The sequence below is a fragment of the Calypte anna genome, chromosome 10 (genome assembly GCF_003957555.1).
Source record: "Calypte anna isolate BGI_N300 chromosome 10, bCalAnn1_v1.p, whole genome shotgun sequence".
NCBI classification, from domain to species: domain Eukaryota; kingdom Metazoa; phylum Chordata; class Aves; order Apodiformes; family Trochilidae; genus Calypte; species Calypte anna.
Window position 1 is genome coordinate 21,769,006 of NC_044256.1, and position 20,835 is coordinate 21,789,840.

At 39.6% G+C, this 20,835-nt stretch overlaps 1 protein-coding gene across 1 annotated transcript in view; it reads left to right on the forward strand.

Annotated features, from left to right (window-relative positions):
* IQGAP1 (IQ motif containing GTPase activating protein 1) overlaps positions 1-20,835 on the forward strand; it is a 50,037-nt gene that overhangs the window by 9,396 nt on the left and 19,806 nt on the right. The window contains exons 3-15 of the mRNA XM_030456697.1: positions 6,387-6,543; positions 6,915-6,992; positions 7,828-7,904; positions 8,002-8,069; positions 9,091-9,204; positions 9,625-9,803; positions 10,379-10,469; positions 10,936-11,099; positions 11,885-11,969; positions 13,012-13,175; positions 13,537-13,697; positions 14,191-14,315; positions 18,279-18,442. Of these exons, the coding sequence (XP_030312557.1) occupies positions 6,387-6,543; positions 6,915-6,992; positions 7,828-7,904; positions 8,002-8,069; positions 9,091-9,204; positions 9,625-9,803; positions 10,379-10,469; positions 10,936-11,099; positions 11,885-11,969; positions 13,012-13,175; positions 13,537-13,697; positions 14,191-14,315; positions 18,279-18,442 (1,627 nt within the window). The remainder of the gene's footprint in view (positions 1-6,386; positions 6,544-6,914; positions 6,993-7,827; positions 7,905-8,001; positions 8,070-9,090; positions 9,205-9,624; positions 9,804-10,378; positions 10,470-10,935; positions 11,100-11,884; positions 11,970-13,011; positions 13,176-13,536; positions 13,698-14,190; positions 14,316-18,278; positions 18,443-20,835) is intronic.

Below are 20,835 nucleotides of genomic sequence, written 5' to 3' on the forward strand. Positions count from 1 at the left end.
TTCTGGTGTCAACCCTCTACATGGGCAGGGTCCTGTAGACCAGGTTGCTCTAAGCCCCATGCAGCCTGGTCTTCAACACTTCCAGGCATGGGGCAGCCACAGCTTCTCTGGGCAACCTAGGCAATTTCACCACTGCAGTGAAGAATTTCTTCCTAATACCTAATCTGAAATCTTCCCTCTTCCAATTTAAAGCTATTACCCCTTGTCCTATCACTCCATGCCCTTGTAAAAAGTCCATCTTTCCTGGAGCCGCTTCAGACACTGGAAGGTGCTCTAAGGTCTCCCCTTTGCAGCCTTCTGTTTTCCCGGCTGAACACCCCCAACTCTCTCAGCCTAGCTCCAGAACAGAGCTACTTCAGCCCTTTAATAATCTTTGCAGCCTCCTCTGGACTCCTTCCAGCAGGAAAGGACTGTTGGAATGACCTCTGTTTAACAATGCCTGGATTAACAGCTAGTCATCAGGACCCCAGCATGGATGTCTTCAGTTTCACGAGGTACCCTTTGGAGGCAAAGCACAGTGAGCAAATCCTGACAAATCATGGAGGTGGCACAAGATGGAGACAGTCATTGCTGTCAGCTACAAAAGCACATGCTGTCAAGGTACCTGACTTAATATGTCATGCTGGTTTGAGTGTTTCTTGATGATGATAGTGTTTCCCAGGATGTTGATTGTTAAATAGGTGCAGAACCCAACTTCCACCCCTCCAGCCCCCAGTGTATTTGAGTATGTTCTCTGAAGCATGGAATTTTAAATACTTATTGTCGGTTGCTTCCTTTGGCTTGGACACCTTTTAGTGTCCCCTGGTCTGCCTTTGGGAGCTTTATTTCTGTAGGATGAGTTGTCAGGCAAAGGATAGTAATGTTTGAAGTTCTGTGTGTCAGTGCAGGGTGCCACACAAAATGGGGAAAGGCAGTGAGTGATATGTTATGAAAACATTGACCCTGAGGGTGAGCAAGCCTGGTGGGGAGTTAGGGAAAGAGAGATGATTTGGATTTCTTGCAGTTTTGTTGTTTCAAGTGGAACGCTTGGTATTTCTGAAAGCCTTTGTGTGATGGAATCATCATTTTTGTAGGAAGAACTGAATGTCTGGTTAGGAGTGTTTACTGGCTCCTTTCCAGATTCTGATCACTGTTTATACTGTGATCACTGAAATTCAGTCTGACAGAGGGTTCTGCCTTCTTGTAGTTTTCTGCCATCTACCAGATTCTTGCCAAATTCTCCTGTTACAGCAACCCTGTGAATAGGATGTTAATGCAGCCTCTCCTTCCTGCATGTCAGAAATGCTTGCACAAAAACTACTCTTCAATAAAATAAGTCCTTTTCAGCCCAGGGGCAGGTATGTTTCAGGTCCTTGCTTTTCAAAAGGTAGATAACCCAGGAACTGTGAAACTTGCTAATTATCTGCCAAAACCTGAAGCATATCCACGTTTTTTGGGTCTTTTCAGCTACAGTCTTCCTTTCATTTTGGCTTTGGTAGGTCAGGTGTAAATTTTCTTGTGGGCAAAACTGCAGAGGAGAGTAAGCCAGCTAATAGTGGAGGTTACTGAGATGAATTTTTTCCAGTTCTTGCTAATGATGTGTATTTTCTTTAAGTTTTAAGACATCATTATTTGAGAGACTGGCTCCTGACAATACTTGATGTTACATTTTTACTTTTTAGTCTTCTGAAGGAAGCTTGCCTTCAAATTGCAGCTGATAGTGGTAGCTTTGTTTAGATATTCAAGGGTCATTTTCTAGGAGGAGATCTGCATTTTGTAGCAGTAGGACTGACTAATGAGAATGGTGTAATTAATTACTACTTAATTTGAGCTAGCTTCAGTTAAATTCGAGGGTCTAACATTGCCTCTGCAGCCATGTGGTGAAATTTGATTAAATAATTCTGGGTTAAAAATTGTGTTTTTAGTGTGTGCTGGTGAGAGGGAAGGGACAACAGTGGAAATTGCTGAAGCAGAAAAAAAGAATTGGAAGTTTCTGTGGAAAGCTTATTGGTGGCATGGACTGATGGCCTGCAGTCTAAAGGAAGCAGAGATTCCCTCTTCCCAATCTCTCTTGTTCATCTGGAAATTCCACATTTATTGCTGCTGTTTAAGGATGGCAGGTGTTAATTTTCATATGAGTATGTGAGCTTTTGAATGTAAAAACCACTGGGTACTGCTTTCTGTAGGCATGGCCTTGTCCTCTGGCCTAGCAAAAGGTTAAACAGTACTTCACCGGGAGGGAGCATTGTTGTATTTAGATTTCCCTGCTTTTCTAGTGATATTAACACCCACTTGGGAGCCTGTTGTAACAGGTTTGAGTACTTTTGGACAGCTCATACTGTAATTACGGGCTGTTTATCTTTATGGAGATACTTAAACAGAATTCACTGTCTCTATGTCCTTGGGTGAAACATTCAGTTTTTTTGTCGGATGACTCTGGTGCCTTCTGCACTCCCATCCCTTTACTGCATTAAAATTTGTAAGCTATTCCTGTGAATTACTGAGCTCCTATCAACAGGTTGGGCTGGTTTGCTTTCTGTAACAGGTACTTAACTCCCGTAACACGTCCTTCGGGTTGTGTTTGTTTTCTCTACCTTACAGGCTTTGCATAAACACTTTTCCTGATGTTTAGATGTCAAGGAGCTCAAGATGGGCGAGCACATAGCTGAACATCACCTGCTGATTGCAGGTTTCCACACACATAGCCTTTGAAATCGACGTTCATAGCAGAGGCAACAGTTGTCAGACTGTATGTTTTGTGAAGAGTTGTGTGAGATATTAATTAGGAAATTTATTCTAGTCTGGGGGGTTGGGAAAGACAAGAGAGTGAGAGGGCTGAAAAAGGAGGATCCTGCAGAAATGAAGAATCGGGTGTGTTGCTTGTTTTGTGCAGAAGACCTCTCTTTTTTGTGGGAAAGCTGTTAGCAGCAATGTAAAAATTCTTCTTTCTGTTGATTGTTGAGAGTGCTAATTCCTGAGAAATGTGCTACCCTTTTCTTCCCCTGCCTTCCATGCTCACCTGTCTGTTGGAGACATCTTGTTGCTAGTCTCTTTCTGTGATGACTTGCTGCAGCAATCTCATTGAGAGTAGCCTGGCATCTTTTTCTGGCTTCTGTTAGCTTTTCAAAGGTGTCATCTCTTCTGTTTGACGCTGTAGAGAAGCTAAGTGTTGAGGAAAAGTCTTTCCTGGGTCTTTAAATTAAATAGTTTGCATTCAGGTGGAAGAATAGGTGGAACTGAGATTTGGGGACTATAACAGTGGCTGTTGTAGGTACTATATAATGAGCAGCTATGGAATACTTAAAAAAAAACCCACCAAAACCCAAGCAAACCACATCAAACAGGAGTGCAAGAGAGACAAGATAAAAAATTGAGGACTTTATGCTGTATTTGCTCTACAGTGAGTTTTAAAAGATGCTTGAAATTGCTACAGCTGATTTTAACTTGTGTTAATAGAAAAGACTGTTGGGGGTTAGTGACAGCTGAGTTAAATAGATGTTTGAATTGTACCTTTAGGCAAATATAGAACTAGAGCAAACAACAAAGCACTAGTGTTATGCCTTTTTTTTGTTGTTTTTAAGAACGCTATCTTATTTATCTTAAAAGATAAGTACTTTATGCACTCTGAGATATCATTGTTTACTAAAATTTCAAGTAGAGATGAAGAAACAATAGATTCAGATGTAAGAACTTCACAGTCCTTCCCCTTGCGCTTGATTAGTGAAGATGTACATTCATCTGAAATGTGCATTTTAGCAAGCATTCTGTTATGCTAACAGGTGAAAATGGAGGAGCTGTGCTAGAGTAAGACTAGCTCTGTAGTAGGTTTAAAACAGACTGGGAGATAATTGATGCAGAGTACAGGCAAGGCAATTAAGGTATTCTGAGACTGCATATCTGCACTAGTCAATTTTCTTTCCTTTGACTGTTAAAATATTGCAGCCTGTGAAATTTTAATTTTCACTAGCAACTCCCTGTCTTCTTTAGTTAGAAATGCAGCTTACGCCTCCTTAGGAGAGGTGGAAAATTGGTCCTGGTGAATTTGAATGCATCTCATCTCTGTCATGTGCTGCTACAGTGTATACTGTACAGTATTTGAGATCAAGAGTGAACTGTGGAAAACTATCCCCAAAATGCAAATTAAATTTTGTTAATAACGCTTCTGTTCTACACTTCTGTACAGAAGTAATCATGTACTATTTTCTCATTAAGGTAATAAAGAGTAGTCACTTATTCTGTCATCTTAGATATCACAGTTTAAATAATTTTTAGTTCTTTCCATTGAGCCTTGCATGCCTGACTGAAAATCAGTGGTTTAGAAGCTGTTTCATGTGTAGTTCTTATGCTTCTGCTTTTGAAGCAGAAGAAGCATAATTTGGTATTGTTTGAGAAGATGGAGCAGGCTGACTAGGTGACTACTATTTCAGTTATCTGATTTCAGTCTGCTACGAAAGAATTGTCAGAGCAGGCTGCTTCTCAGGTGTTAATTCAACAAACTGAATGCAGTGCATTGTTCAGGCCTCTCACTGAGAAGTATTATCTTAGCTACTAAAAAATTTCTTTCCTATCTTATTCTTGCACTCCAGTTTGAACAAATTCAGACCACAGTGACCAGGTCAGTCTCATCGGTGTCGTTACAGGAAAATAGTAGTTTCCCTTTGTATACACCCCATGATAACATTAGGTCTTACAGTTTTTAATGCGGAGTTCCTTATGTCTGCTGTACCCATTGCACATTTTCAGTGTTGCAGTTGTCTTTCAGAATACCGTCTCCAGTCTGTAGGTAAGTTAAATCCATGAGCTAATATTTAACCTGAAGTCTGTTTGAACAGCCCTGACTCAAGATGTGACCACCTGTGTGGTAATTATAGGTTACAGTTATGCTAATATTGGTGTTGCCTCCATTGATCTTCTTAGTCTGCCTCAATTTTTGTGTTTACTTCCTGAAAACTGAAAGAGGGTGGCATAAGATGCACGTAAGGGAAAACGCATTAGAAACAGCACAAATTGATGAATCCCCCTGAAAACACTGCTTGGAGTTATCTGTAAGTTCTTCACATATGTGAGCTATTTTTTGTATGTATGCACAGTGCTTGATCTTAATCAGAATATTATGAGGCTTGCAGTCTGCAGTTTTAGTTGATCACCAGACTAGTTTTCTTAAGTATTTTATTACAGGATTGATTTCTGTGAAATCATATTTACTAGTTGAAACCAGCACAGTGTTTTCCTGTCATTTTGTTCGCAATAGTATGGAGCTAAATAGTTCACCATTATGCATACACCTAAATGTGTACTTGAACTATTAAAATTCTCTTAATTGGGTTCAAGCAAGATCCTCTACTTGCCTATTTTAATATCAGTCCCAGTAATATGGGACTCATCATCCCCCTGAGCCAAATTATTAACTTGGCTTATGCTTCATGCTTATATAATATGGGCTGCTGCTGTTCTGGGCCAGTATTATGTTGAAAGCCACCTCTCTGTGATTTTTATTGATCCAAGGCTCATCTGTCCTGTAAGACCTCAGAATTTAGCTGCAAGTGAGACATGGTCTAAGGAGAACACTTTGGGAAGTGGCCTATGGCTCTGCAGCTTCCATTTTGAGAGAACAGGACAGCCAGCCAGTCCTCCAGTCCTGTCATCTTTGGAAGAAACTAGATGAGCTTGCAAGAGGCAGCTTCTGGTAGCTCTGTACAGAAGAAATGTCAAGGTGCACCTCTTTAGAGAACAATGACTTTTCAGATTATTTGCTGCTGTAATCCTTGGTTTTGTCATGGGGATCTATGACACCATTAAATGAGATGGAAGGAAAAAGGTAAGGAAAAATCACTTGTTTTGAGGAGAGGAATGCTTGTTCCATTTTGTTACCCTGTTTTTGAAAGGTATAGCAGGGTGGAAGAAAATACAGGTCAGGAAGGTAAGCTTGACAACATTGTAGGGCCCCTCTATGAGATGCGCCAAAAGAGCTTGAATAAGTGGTACAAAGTCATGAAACAAACAATGAATACTTAATTAAGATAAGGAAATGCTGTTGAGATAAGTCTGTACCTAAGAGGAAGATTTAAGTTAGTTAAAAGAACATGTTGGCCACTATATCTAGACCAGTACTAGCTAAATCATGGGCTGAAGGAGAAACGTGATAGTGAAATGGTATCCTAGTTACTTGTGAAACGTGGCTACTGGACTCTATTTCTCCTTAATATTTTGTCTGAAGTGTTACTAACTAGCACTTTAATTGCACTGATTGTGTGATAGTGCTACATCTGCTTTCAACCCCTAGTGCTTAGTAAATAATATGCTAGAGTATGGCAGCAGCAACAGCATGAAAGTTGTTTAGCATGGAGTTGTGTTCACATATTGGAAGTATGCTTATGTGATGAACTGTGTTTTCCTTGCACTTCCAGATGGATGGAGGCCTGTCTGAATGAAGAGCTGCCTCCCACAACAGAGCTGGAAGAAGGATTGAGAAATGGAGTCTACCTGGCCAAACTTGGGAACTTCTTCTCCCCTAAAGTAGTGTCTGTGAAGAAAATCTATGATAGGGAGCAGACTAGATACAAGGTGAGAGGCTGTTTGCTGTAGACAGTGCTTTAGGTAGGCCTCTAAAACGGGTAAATGTCCACACAGAGATACTGTGAGCAAATAAGCAGAAAGTTACTTCACATTAGTATTACTTGAGAAACACCACCTTTACTCTAGAGTGCTGGTTAAGTGTGGAGGGGTGGACTCAGCTTTGTCTCTGAACTTGCACTCATGTGGAAGAATTTGTCATAAACAGTCAGTATTATTGTATAGAGAAGACTTAACTGACTGCTCTTCTAGAAGAACACTGGTTTTGCTATCTGTCCTAATGAACCTCTCCAGTCTTTTGGCAGCTGTGGTATTTAGTTTCTTGTTGTATTCTCCCTTCTTCCTGCCCATTTTTATTTCAGGCAACTGGTCTCCACTTCCGGCACACAGATAATGTAATCCAGTGGCTGAATGCCATGGCTGAAATTGGTCTCCCCAAGGTAATTTCTGTGTTCTATTTGCAGATACATAAATAATCTCAGGAAAGCTCTAGATTCCCCGGAAAAATTTGCTGTTGTACAAAATTCAGCAGACTTCATCTTGTTAATTCTTAATTTTCTAGATTGGTGTCCCTATAGAAATTATCTTCTAAAGCTTCCTGATTTTATTCTGCTGTTTGTGTGAGAATGATTGGGAGCAAAAGAATTTCTCATCTGTACTGTATCCTTAATGTCACTAAGCTTGCATAGCATCTGCATTACATTGTTCTTGCTGTGCATTTTTTTTTTAATTTTTTTTTTAGCAATATCCGAGCTACAGTTTGAGTGGAAATTTTCTTAGATAATTATGCTATTAAGCACAACAGAAGACAATGTGTTCTCCATTTCTTCAGATTTCCCTGTGAAATTTTTACATCATGTTTAAGTGTTCCTGGTGTAGGTTAATCAAATTATTGGCTTCCCTAGAGGGATGGCCAGATAAACTCCTCTAAGCAAATAAACACTCTTGCCTGAAAATACATGGAACTGTGGTGGTGCTTTGCTCATAGTCAAGTTGTATACATACATAGTACATACATTTTTTCAAAATGAGGAGAGGGCTAGACAGAGGGTAGTTAAGAGCCAGGTATAAGGCAAGATTTTCACATAAAAGTGGAAGTATTGATGCTTCAAGTAGGAGAAAAGTTGGGCCAGGGTAGAGAAGCTTGAAGAGTTTTGGAGTTTTTCTGGGGTTGTTTCATTAATGCACTGCAGAAGAGCTGGCCTTACCACAGCTACACAGACTGGCTGTGTAACATGAGTGTCATTCAGACTGCTGACTTTGCTTTATCTTCAGATATTCTACCCAGAAACTACGGACATCTATGATCGCAAGAACATGCCACGCTGTATCTATTGTATTCATGCACTCAGGTAAGGCATGCTAGGCAGAAGTCTAATTGCTTCTGAAATCGTTCTGCAAAGAAAGAAAAATTACTAGTTCTAATTATTTGTGTATTTTATTTTCTAGCCTGTACCTATTTAAACTGGGTCTTGCCCCCCAGATTCAAGATCTCTATGGGAAAGTTGACTTCACAGGTAAAAAAAAGACACAAAACAAAACCAGAAGTGTTGATGTATTATCTCATACTATACTAAACATTGTGTAGATCAATGATAGGATTGTTACTTTTGATATCCAATGCAGATTAAATTAGAACGTAATTACTATAAGGAGTAAGGACTAAGTCTGATTTGGGTGCTTCTCAGGCAGGCTTTTAAATAGCCATCAGTTCACTAATCATTACTTTTGCAAATAGCAGCCCATTTTTACCACTCCTATAAGATGCCTAAACCTTGCCTCCATCCCCTTTAGAGAGGTTTCAATTTGGAACTTGGTAAATGTTTTTACTTCCTGTTGCAGTTTTAAAGTAGAGGAGCTGAAGAGGAGTTTCCCAGCTGATCTGCTGCAGGAGATGCCAGCACAAAGTCTCATGTCCATATGCCTCCTCATGGTTTCAGTTCCTCAGTTTTTGCAAAAGTGCCATATTCTGTATTTTGTATTAGTGAGGTTACTGCCTGAGGGTATGCATGTGATTTAAGTGGTGTATGAACTTTACTTTCCTACAAAAGAGATACTAGTTGTACCTAAAAAATGCTAGGCTATCAACTCTCTTCTTGAGTTGTATGGTATTTAGCCACAGTGTCTTAATAACCTCCATTCACTTTTCTCAGCCTAGTCTCTCTGTCAGGAAAAAAAAGAATTTTAAAATACTTGTGCATTTTTCTGATCCATTGACAGCGTAGTTGAGGTACTTTAGAATGATGGAATCTTATTTCCAGCTCCTCACGTGAGTGGTGTGTTTTTTTCTGGTGAGAAAGACTAATGAATATTCCTATAAGACTTTCTGGGAGCAGTTTTGTTTTTTTAAGAAAGTGTGTAAAATGTCTATCAGTTCTCCTTTATTTGTTTCACTTACTGAGTTATAGTCAAAGATACATTTAAACAGTATTTGTAATTAATTGTAGTTATCCTCAATTTTTTGTAGCAGTAGCTGGTATAGCAGTGCTGATTCCTAATGTGCTTAAGCTTATATAACTCTTTTTGTGTATATTTCAGAGGAGGAAATCAGTAATATGAGGCTTGAACTGGAGAAGTATGGTATCCAGATGCCTGCGTTCAGTAAGATTGGAGGAATTCTTGCAAATGAACTTTCTGTGGATGAAGCAGCATGTAAGAAAAAATGGAGTTTTGTTTAATGTGATTACTAAATCAGCAGATGAGGTGTTTTGTGGGGTTTTTTTGTTTGTTTTTTTTTGTGGTGGGTTTTTTGTTTTTTTTTTTTTTGTGTTGGTTTTAATGCTTCCCATGTAGGACCATACAGTCCTTCTGATAGACCCTTTGGGAAGAGTGTTTTCTTCTTTCCCTTGTGTATCTTTAATTTTCCTTCTGGAACATGATGATTTGACTAACATGATGATTTGTAACGAGAGGCAGGCTTTGTCAGGAAGACAAAGCCATGATGGAATCAGAGGTACTTCCATAATTCTTTTGTTTTTCAGTTAATTTTTTTGTTCTTTCCAGTTAAGTTCTCAATTTTTAACAGAGCTGTTGTATTTGGGGCTAACTGGCAGACTGTGACTTATTTTTCAGTACATGCTGCTGTCATTGCCATTAATGATGCAATCGACCGTCAGGTTCCATCTGACACTTTCATGGCAATGAAGAACCCTAATGCCATGCTAATAAATCTTGATGATCAACTGGAATCCACATACCAAGACACACTCTACAGAGCAAAGCAAGACAAGATGGAGAATACTAAAAATAGGGTAGATCAATTCTTCTTTCATGCCATCTCCTTGCATTCGTTGCAGATTTTTTATTTCAGTTTGAGCTTTTGAGAATTCACAGAATGTCCTGTATGTATAGTGTTTGGTCAGTTTACTCCCGGTGCCGTTCTAGGGTGTTCCTGTCCTGGTTTGGGCCAGGATAGAATTAATTTTCTGTCCTGTAATTTTACTTCCAGCTGTCTCTTCTAATAGATATATTTTCTGCACAGTTACAAGCATAACTGACTGATGCTCTCAGAAGGGGTCAATATTGGTTTTAACACTAGCTATCAAATATCTAGCTAGGTTGGCTGGAGCTCTACATTATGTTCATATAGAGCCACTGAATAAGGTGTTTCTAAGCTGTCTGTATCAGAGTATGAGTGTACTTCTAGTTATTTACTTCTAGGGCTGCTTCTTGCATGCGTAAAGGTAGCCTATCTATGACTTACCACAGCTCTATATAGATACATATATCGTGTGTATATATATATATATAGGCCATGAGCAATGAGAAGATCTGAAAGGGCAAAGGAAATTGCAGAAAGATTAATTAGTTTTTATTTCATCTTCAGATGGCCTCAGAAAATTCAGAGAGAGAGAGGGATGTGTATGAAGAACTTCTGACTCAAGCTGAGATTCAAGGAAATATCAATAAAGTAAACAGTAGGTATCATGCTAAACTAGAAGTCTAAATCAGAAGAGTACTTAAAAATTATATCTCTGTTCTTCCTGACTTTCTGTAATGCTAACAAAAGTGGAAGGCAGCTCCCTTGTTTTTGTGGATTCTTTTGTGTGTGGAGAGGGTTGTTTTTTTTTCTTTCGTTTTTGTGGGTTTTTTTCGCTCATGGTTAGTTGTAAGCTGAATTCATTTTACTTCTATTGCCCTTTAAATAAAGTGAAATGGATTGTTTTGTGTTGCTGTGCTCCCCCCAAGTTCTTCATCTTGAGCCATGTGTGCCATTTCCAACCTTCAGCCCCTTTTTCAAGTGCTACTTTGCAAGAAGTCTCCTATGTGAGTCACATACCTGGCTTGCTATTCTTCAGTATTTCTTTTTGAGCAGTAGGTTATATAAAACCTGGGACTTCCTCATTGAATGTTTCTCTCAAAACTCTGCTTTACTGTTGCTAGCACATGCAGCCATATCACAGATTCACCTGGCTTTGGAACGAGGAGATGCGTTAGCACTGTATGACGCTTTGGCAACACCAGCCCTGGGACTCCGAGGATTGCTCCGAGAAAATTGTGACTGGTATTTCAAGCAGTTTTTGAGTGATAGACAACAGAAACAGGAGGTATGGAAAAGTTTAGATTACTCTGATTTGTTAGGTCCCCTTTTTCACCATACCACTGCTTGCTATCTACCTGCATTACAGTTTAGTGTTGGTTTGAGGAAGTTCACACTAAGAGACAGAAGCATACAGTGAGCATACTTATAATTTAGTTTTCATCTCTGCATATGAAAGAACAGAATAATACTTATATGTATGTGTATATAACGAAAATAATTTCACCAGACCTTAAAACAGTAACTGCTATGCCTATAGAACCATTATATTATAAGTGTGTTTGCCCTCTCATTTTACTAGTAGTGGTCAAATAATACCTAAGCCAAAATGGTATGCTGTCCTGGATGTCCTGCTAAGTCTTTTGTTGCTCAGAGGTAAGAGTAAACATATTAATTAATATGTGTCACTTCATGGCAAACTACGCAAATACCAATTCTACTTCAGCACACAGCTCCAGTGTTTTCCCACAAAATTGTCCCCCTTGTCTTAAATATTTTATAATTTTGGAAGCTGGGTCTCGCCTTTAATTTCTGTGTTCATGGGACTGCACTCCTAATACTGCAGAAAGGATCCGGTTGTACATGTAGGGTGTTTCAGCATATGAACTGAGAATCTGGTAAGTAATTTCTGTTTTCCTCACGTATGTGGCATTGTTTTCAGAAGCCATGTGGCACTAGAATGTTTTTAGGAAAGCAGTGTTTTTTTCCTTTTTAGTGAGCAATTTGAAGTGAATAAGCTGACAGCTTTTACCCTCTTCGTATTGTGTTTTAATTTTTTTTTTCCCCCCTAAGACTGGCCTCATGGGTCTTCTGCAGAAGGAAGAGTTGCAGTCAGGAGTGGATTCTGCTAACAGGGCAGCACAGCAGTATCAGCAAAGTAAGGATCAGTGGAAATTACTGCTGCAAAATGACTGTGGATGTGATAAAAAGGATGAGACAGCACAGCATCAGGGTCTATGTGGAGATATGTGAGGTCTCTCCAAGAGTTGGGGATGTTTTTTGTGTACTTCACAACTGCTTTTAGAACATGAAACAGACGTGGTCGCTGTGTTGTTTTGTAGTGTCTTTTATCCAGCTCTTACAGTACTGCTGGAGATAACAACATATAATTTGAAATATTAAGGAATGCAGAACTTTTGCATCCACCTTAAATAATGTCTTTTTCCATAATGCTTTTATGAGTTTTTCTGCTGTGGATCTGTGAAGGCAATCTGGATTGCTCCATGAGGTGTGATAGCTAGGTTACCTGTGGATTGATCTAAATCTAAGTTGGGTTGAGTTACAGAACCTTTAACTGTTTATAATTACAGGTAGCAAGTAAAATGCAGATCATGATGGCTTATTGGTTTTTGATTGGTGCTTCTGACACCATGCAGAGCTATTTTCTGGAGATCGGTGTTCAGTTTTGGCTGTGCAGGAGCAATTAATTCAATTTATGATAGACAGGAGACTACTAGAGATCTGGGGAGACAGGGTGTTAGAATACAAGAGGAAAGTAGCTGGTAGGCTGCCTTAAAAGTACCTTATTCAGCGTGGAGCTCAGCATTTAACTACTTCTACTATTATAAAATTAGCCAACTATAAAATACTTGCTACTGCCTTGAGCAGGATAGACATGAACAGAAAGGAAAATACTCCCAAATTTATAATGATCAAGTTTTTTACTATTAGGAAGCTGTGCTTAGATAACCAGGCAGAAAGTGGGCTGATTTTAAACATGTTTTAAAGAAGGCATTATGTATTGTAGCTGCCTGCCCTAATGAAAGACCAACGGGGGAAGCATGGATCAGAGAGCTTCCATAATTTCCTGCAGCTTAAGGGATAGGTATCTGATTACTGAGTAGGATAAAGGCGCTCTTTATTACTGGAAACTCAACTATTGACCATTCTCATTCTATGCTGCCTCTTTGAACTTCTAGGGCTGGCAGCAGTAGCCAAAATTAATTCTGCAATTCGAATGGGTGATGCTGAGAAGACTGTGACAGAATTGATGAATCCAGAGGCCCAGTTACCAGAGGTTTATGCTTTTGCTGCAGATCTTTACCAAAGGGAGCTGGCCACCTTGCAGCAACAGAGCCCTGAAGTGAGTACCACATTCTCTCTTACTTCTGGAATTTGGTATGGACCCATGGGGCTGCTTTGTCTTTTTGTTAAATGTTTTCTCTGGAACAAACAAACCTGTCAAGCCTTCATGTAGCTGCTTTGGTGTTCAGTCTGTTCTAATGTGAAGTTTAAACCCTAAATCTTGAGCTGCTCTAAGATTCTAGTTTAATCTCTTACTTGGTGTTCTGGTTTTGTTTATCATATTTGTCTTTCTACTTCTGTGTAATAAAGGGTGTCCCTTTGCTTTGTCATATGTCTGTTCTGACAACTGCTCCATTTTGTATGCAGCAATAGCGTGTAAAGGGTGAGTGGAATTAATTTCTTGTCCTTTTTGTGTGCAGGGTAACCTCACCCATCCAGAATTATCTGTTGCTGTAGAGATGCTGTCTTGTGTGGCCCTGATTAATAGAGCTTTGGATTCAGGAGATGTTAATACAGTGTGGAAACAACTGAGCTGTCCTGCCACAGGGCTTACAAACATTGAGGATGAGAACTCTCAGAGGTAGATATTTCAAGAATTTTGTCTGTCCTTGACGTTGCTTATATTCTGTAACTTTCTGACTTTTTTTTCTCCCCCTTACACTTTGCTTTCTCTTTGTTATTTATTACAGTATCAATTTAAGCTGTGTTGGCTCTTCTGTCGTGTTTTTGTGATTACTGTTTCTTACTGATCTGATTTCTCAGCTGTCTCTCAACACTTACAGATTTCACATTAAATCAGTGTCTGGTGTAATTTGGTCGACGCTAGAGCTATGCCAGCTCACACATCGTAGACCCTTGTTCAGTGTTTTAGTGCTTTTGTCAATGATTTCACATTTGGGCAGACCATCCTTCACACAGCCTTTCCTCTTTTTCATAATTTTCATATTTGTTCCAGATTCTACCCACATGTCACCTCTTCCACTTTGTGTACAGTTTTCATGCTGTGTACTGTGTTCCCTAGCTAGCTTGTTGTGATGTAAGATTTGTTGGTTTGGGGTTTTGTTCTTTGACAGATACATTGATGATTTGATGAAGCTGAAAGCTCAAGCACGTGCAGAAAGAAATGAATTTGTCACGTGGAATGATATCCAGTCATGCATTGATCGTGTGAACATAATTGTGCATGAAGAACATGAAAGTAAGTTTTTCTGCTCTGTTCATGCTAGACTGATCCTAGCTCATAATGAGTGCTAAACTTAGATATGTATCAATACAAAAAAATATGGATTGACTTGTAGTTGTCATGTTTTAGATACTTAGGAAGATCTTATTTGTGAGGCAAGACTTTGTAATGTGAAAGGCTTGATAGCAGGACTGATGATTGAGAGATCCAGCAGTCAGGAGTGCTTGTGGTATTGAAATCGGTATCTCCGGCCAGTTAATACTTCCTGTGCATATTTCAACCCTTTTTGATAATAACATGCGTTGCCTGCGGTCTGTGTGTAGGGTTAGTTTATAATCTCTTCTGATTTCACTTCAGCCCCTCAAATTTAATAAAAACTAGAATTGCCCAAATCTGATTTAAGTGTAGCCCACTCTTGGAGTACTCCATTCTTGTTCCTAATTTGCTGTATTCAGTAGATATTACTTTTCTTGAAGTCTTATTCTCTTCTTGACTGCAGTCTCTGCCCCGTTGAGATTGTGCTCTTCTCTCTTGTCGAATATGCTTTGATTTTTTTTTTAACCTTTCTAGTATCTAGTGGGAGTTCCACAGACTACTCCAGATCCCCCTCTACTCTATCTGTGGGTAATCTGACCTGCAAATGCATGATAAGATAGCCATCTTTGTGCTCGTGGCTCTCAGATGCAATGATCTGTCAGATGTATTTTCTGCCACGGATAATGAGACTGAATGAACAAACAGATCACTTTATTTCCAGATCTTAGTTCTTTAACTCCTGTCTGTAATAATTCTACTTCCAAATTATAGCTTTTTTGAAGTAATGCAAATATTGCATCAAAGAAGTAGGCTTTTGAAGTTACATTGATTCAGTGATAAATAAACAGAGATGCCAAAAGTTTATTCTGAAATGCTGTCTGTTCAACAGCTATGTGTTTAAATGCTCTTGTTTAAACCATGATACAAATTCTTCTTTTTTAAAGGAAAAATTTAATTTAAAAACTAATTTTGTCATCAATTTGATGCAATTGAAATTCTTAGTTCCAGATACTGGGACCCAGATCTCTTCCTAGACTTGAAATGGGATTTAAGAGTTTAATTGCTTTGCTTACAATTAATTCTGTCAGGAAACTAGAAGCTTTTATTTTCTGTTTTTACGTTGCATACGACTTAGTTTTAAAAGCAGCATCTATTAAAAGCTGCATCAGTTTTTAAAGCATGCATCTAACCCAGCATCTCCAAAAGCTGAAGTGACCCAATAACTGACCTTATGACCAGTAGAACATCCCTGTGCAGCTGTTGCCTTTTAGCATCAAGTATTGATCAAGTGCAAAAAAAATTCCCGATTGTAGAATGTTACGTACACTTACAGCTAGTACAGTGTTTTGAGTAAGGGTGAGTACCAAAGCTTAGATATGCATGAGGAAAAAAATCCTGATGCAGACTGAGAAATGTGAGTGGGCATTAACCTAACTTCTGTGCTTTTTCTAGTTCTGGTTTTTTTTCCTGTATCTATTTTTTAGTAGTGTTTATGCCAATAGGTGCCTTTTAGCAGTGATAAAAAAACCTGGCATTGAGTGTAATGATAATATTTGCAAAACAGAAAATGGGAAAAATTTTCCTCTCTAAGACAGCATTAGTTGTCTTAAAGTCCTGAGTGGAGATAGATTTGTCCTTGAAAATAGCGCAAATAAGCAAACATACTCTTAGGTCAGCTTTTGTATCAGGTAGTTTAATTTTTTACTGATTTTTTTTCCAGTTTCATTAAGGTACCATAGTTTTTTGTTATGACGGGTACTGAAAACCTCTTGCATATGCATATTTACTTTCAAGCCATCTTTTGTAATACTTAGCTTAAAGCCTTGCATCGGGAGAGAGATTTACCACAAATGTGAAGGTGATGATGAAGCTTATATTGGATACTGAGACAAGCAGCCTCCTGCTACTTGTTGTTGCAAAGCTGGCGAGTTGTGTATCAACTTTTAAAGACTTTAGAGAGGGCTTAAGTGTTATTTTAAAAGCCTGCTATCTTAATTAACACAATTGTTCCATGATCTCCAAATAGACACGGGGTTTCCTGTTTGGGTCACATGGGCAGATTTGTGGAAAGCACACAATGGCAGACCCACACCGGTGCTGGTATGTGCCAAGATGCTGGTTGCACAGCATCCTCTCTTCAAGAAGTCACGGCAGAATTCTAAAAGTTGTGTAGTCCCAACACCATTTCTTATAACACTCCTTATCATCCAATAAGGAAGGGTGCAGAAAATGCTGTAATGAGACAGCCTGTTCTCATGGGGAGTTTCTTAATTCTTTGGTCTGCTTCATGTATGCCCTTATGCAAGGACACTTTCTATTTCAATTAGCAATAATATTTCAAAAAGCAGTAATTTGTCTGGGAGTCTGGATCGACAGGAAGCTGAACATGAGCCAGCAGTGTGCCCAGGTGGCCAAGAAAGCCAATGGCATCCTGGCCTGTATCTGGAACAGCATCGCCAGCAGGTCCAAGGAAGTGATTCTGCCCCCTGTACTCAGTGCTGGTGAGGCCACACCTCGAGTACTGTGTCCAGTTCTGGGCCCCCCAATTCAGGAAGGATATCGAGGTCCTGGAGCAGGTCCAAAGGAGGGCAACCAGGCTGGTGAAAGGACTCAAGCACAGACCCTATGAGGAGAGGCTGAGAGAGCTGGGGTTGTTCAGCCTAAAGAAGAGGCGGCTCAGGGGAGACCTCATCGCTCTCTACAACTACCTGAAAGGAGGGTGTAGCCAGGTGGGGGTTGGGCTCTTTTGCCAGACGACTTTCAACAAGACAAGAGGGCATGGTCTTAAGTTGTGCCAGGGGAAGTTTAGGTTTGATATTAGAAAGAATTTCTTTACGGAGAGAGTGATCCGGCATTGGAAAGGGCTGCCCAGGGAAGTAGTGGGTTCTCCGTTCCTGGAGATATTTCAAAAGAGACTGGATGTGGCACTCAGTGCCATAGTCTAGCAACCGCAACGGTGGTTCAAGGGTTGGACTCGATGATTTCTGAGGTCCCTTCCAACCCAGCCAATTCCATGATTCTACTTCCTGTCTATGAATTAAATTAGTCTGAGGAGTTTGTCAAGGCATAGAAGTATATACTTTCATTTCCACTACCCTGGTAAATTGTTTTGATTAGAAAATGCTTTCTGGTGAGCAGCTGTAAGATTGCTGTTCTGTGTACTCATGTCATGTTCATATTAGCAAATTAATCAGAGAGAATTACTACTTATATTCTTTGGTGTTTCCTAAGTCAAACAGAGCCTGCTTTTTGGCAGAAGCTGTGCCAGTGTTTTAGTGATCCTAGTGATTCTATAATTCTGTTCCTTGCAGTGGTATCAACATATAATTTTCCCTATTCTCTGTTCCATTCAAATACCACCTCTTCCCTAGGATGTTCTGGTTTTCCTCTAAACTTTGTTTTGTCATAGTCTTTCCTGCATAGAAGAAAAAGTCAGTAGAGTACACATCTCTGCTAAAACAGCTAATACGACTTATGTTTAATGAAAGAGTTTTCTGAAATAGAAGTGACTGTATTTTTGAATGATATTCCATGCAAATCTTTAGATTCATTCTAGAGAAGCTACAGCCTTGGAAAACTGTAACATGAAGTCTGGCCATTTGTGCTTTGATAATTCTCTTCTAGTGGCTCTGAGCCAGATGTCTGAGGACTAAATTCTGTCCCTGCATGTGGTCTCCCCGAGTGATGGTGTGCTTTGTTGTGTGGGTTTTTCTTTTGCTTGTTTTTTTTAATTGCAGTGCCCAGGCATTATGACTGTTTTAAGGTGGAGAAATAGTCTTGTTTTCTTTAGTATTAAATAATATTTTATGTTAAAAATATTGTGGTTCTCAGCCAATACCTGGTTTAAGAAGGACTAACTGCAGTTTTTTTCTGAAGCTATGCTTATGATTATTGTTGACCAAACACAAAGTTTTATTTATTCCCCTATGCATTCCTTCTCAGGGATTTTGGCTATTGGTCTTATCAATGAAGCTCTGGATGAAGGGGACACCAAAAAGACACTTCAAGCCTTACAGATTCCAGCAGCAAAATTGGAGGGTGTAGCCCCAAAGGTAGCACAGCATTACCAGGATACACTGCTTCGTGCCAAGCGAGAGAAAGCTCAGGTGAGAGATATTTAATGCACCTTTCAAAACTTTTAGGTCTGTGTATTGGGCTTATTGCTGGTCCTGAGAGTGAGGAATTAAAACTGGAAGTGGACAGCTGGGCATTCTACATCCCATCAACTGAGCTCACCCGGTCAGATTGTACTTTCCTATACTAGAGAGATTTGTAGTCAGACTGGATGGATCTTCATGAACTAGAGATGTATGGGTATAAGGACGTCAACTACATGAGATGGCTTGCTGCAGCTAATCCTGGGTTCAGATTGAGATAGGTGTCTGTTTTGTGGAATAATAACATGCCTCAGCTGACCATGTTCATTCTAGGAGGTCTGAACTTCTGAATGCCAGTGTTCTGCAAGCTGAAGTAATTTTTAATGGTCTTTGTTAAATGTAGTCACAGGCATAGCTGTATAGGGCAATAGAAGTTTTTGAAAGTGGAAAAATCTATTAAGTGATAAATTAGAAAAACCAATGAAGCAAAATACATGCTGAAAGTAGCACTTTTATTATGAATCACTTTTTTGAGCTAGTTGTCTTTTTTGTGTAGTTGTCTTTTCTCATTAGCCAAGGACTTGTTACCAGTTTGTATGTAGTTTCCACTTTCAAGAACTGACTTAAGTGTGAAGGTGTGAAGATGGGGAGAGGAAGAGCGAGTGTCATTTTACAAGCTTAGGAAAGAGTAGAGTGTGCGTGTGTATACACAGCTGTTGGGGTTTTTTTCCTGATTGTTTTTTTTTCCTGTTATATAACTCATTGCTCTAAGACCAGTGCAGAATTTTGCAGAGACTTAAGATCTAGATTGTGTTGAACACTTTTTTTTTTTTTTACTAAAGGTAAACCCACGCAGTGGCAATCGCTGAAAACTATGCATTTCTGATGAAAATCATTAAGCAGCTTCCCCAAGAGTTCTGAAAGGGTTAATGTTCCTCAGGAACCCATTTTATGCTGAAGCATTTCCTCCTGCTGAGTCAGAATGAAGTAATGAACTCTTTTCAGTGTGTGCTTAAGCTTGTGCCAGGCCATGCTGCTAACTTCTCAGTTGTGTGAAATTACCTTATTTAGGCATATGTTCAGTTCAGGGCTTCTCTCAGCAGCATGACAGTGATTTCAAGTATTGGAAGATCATATTATGAAGTAACATTATGAGGAAATCAGTCACTGGCTGAAGGCAGCTGTTACTTGCTAGCTAGTGATGTCTGTACCTTGGGGCCAAGAGGGATGGTAGCTCACCACAAGAGGTTGTTCCGTCGCCTGTGTGGATGGGGAGCTGCTTGATGCACATTTCACACGCGATGAGGAGGGACAGAAGCAGCAGACTCTGTAGTATGTTACACTGTTTGTACCTTCCAGAAAGCCTGTGACAGTAGATAGAGAGATGGCGAGAATAGTTTTGGTAGTGGGCTGAATTTTGCTGGTAGGGATTACATCAGAGGAAGTTGTTCCTTTGATTATTCTCCCCCACTACCTGGACTGGTATTTTGCTGTTGCGGGTACTGTGACTGTTTGGGCTTTCAGATGAGATCTGCCTGTGAATGACATGTTAGTCTCTTCAATGAAATATCATTAAACTTGTCCATTTCAGACCTACAGAACTGTGGGGAAAATGCAGAGGGTGTGTTAAAAAAAAAAAAAAAAAAAAAGGTTCATTTTTAGTCTGTCCCTGAAGCTCTTGAACACTGTAAATAGTGGCTCTTTTGTTCTGTGTGATTATTATTCCATACCAAAGGTAAATGTTTCCTGTGTTCTGTTTGTACAACCAGCGTTATCCAAGGAGTGCAGTTGCAGCTTAGCATTTCTTTCACCAGTTGCATAGAGGAAGCAGCCGTGGGTGGGAAGAAGCTGTGCTTGGCAACTTCAGGGTCATTGTTCTTTTTTTGTATTTTGGGACTTGCTAAACACTTGTCTTTCCCCTTCTTGAATCTGTTAAAGAATTAAAGCTCATCTCTGGCTGTTGCATGTGTACACCCAGCCACAATATGTACAACATTTTTTGTTTGCTAGTTTGTACAGGCTTATGAACTTTTGTGGACCAGGACAAGAATAGCCTGATGTGGCATTTGTTACCCGAGAGGTTTTAGCTGCTGCACACAGACTTGCATTGGCACCTTTTTGTTCTAAGAACTCTTTGTAGCCATGTTCTGTTGAAGGACTAACTTGTGTTCCTGAAAAGCATGAACAAGCATGGCTTTAGGACTAACTGATACCAAGTCCTTAGCCTTGTGCTCTACTTGCTTGTCAGAGTGATTCCCACTGACAGACTTTATTCTTTGTTGAGAAGAGCTTTTGACTGGTAGAAGGTACTGAATCTGGAAATACCATAGTAGTCTCTGCTAGTCACAAGTGTACACAGTGTCCTCATGTTGGAGTAGACTGAAATACTTATCCTCTCTAAT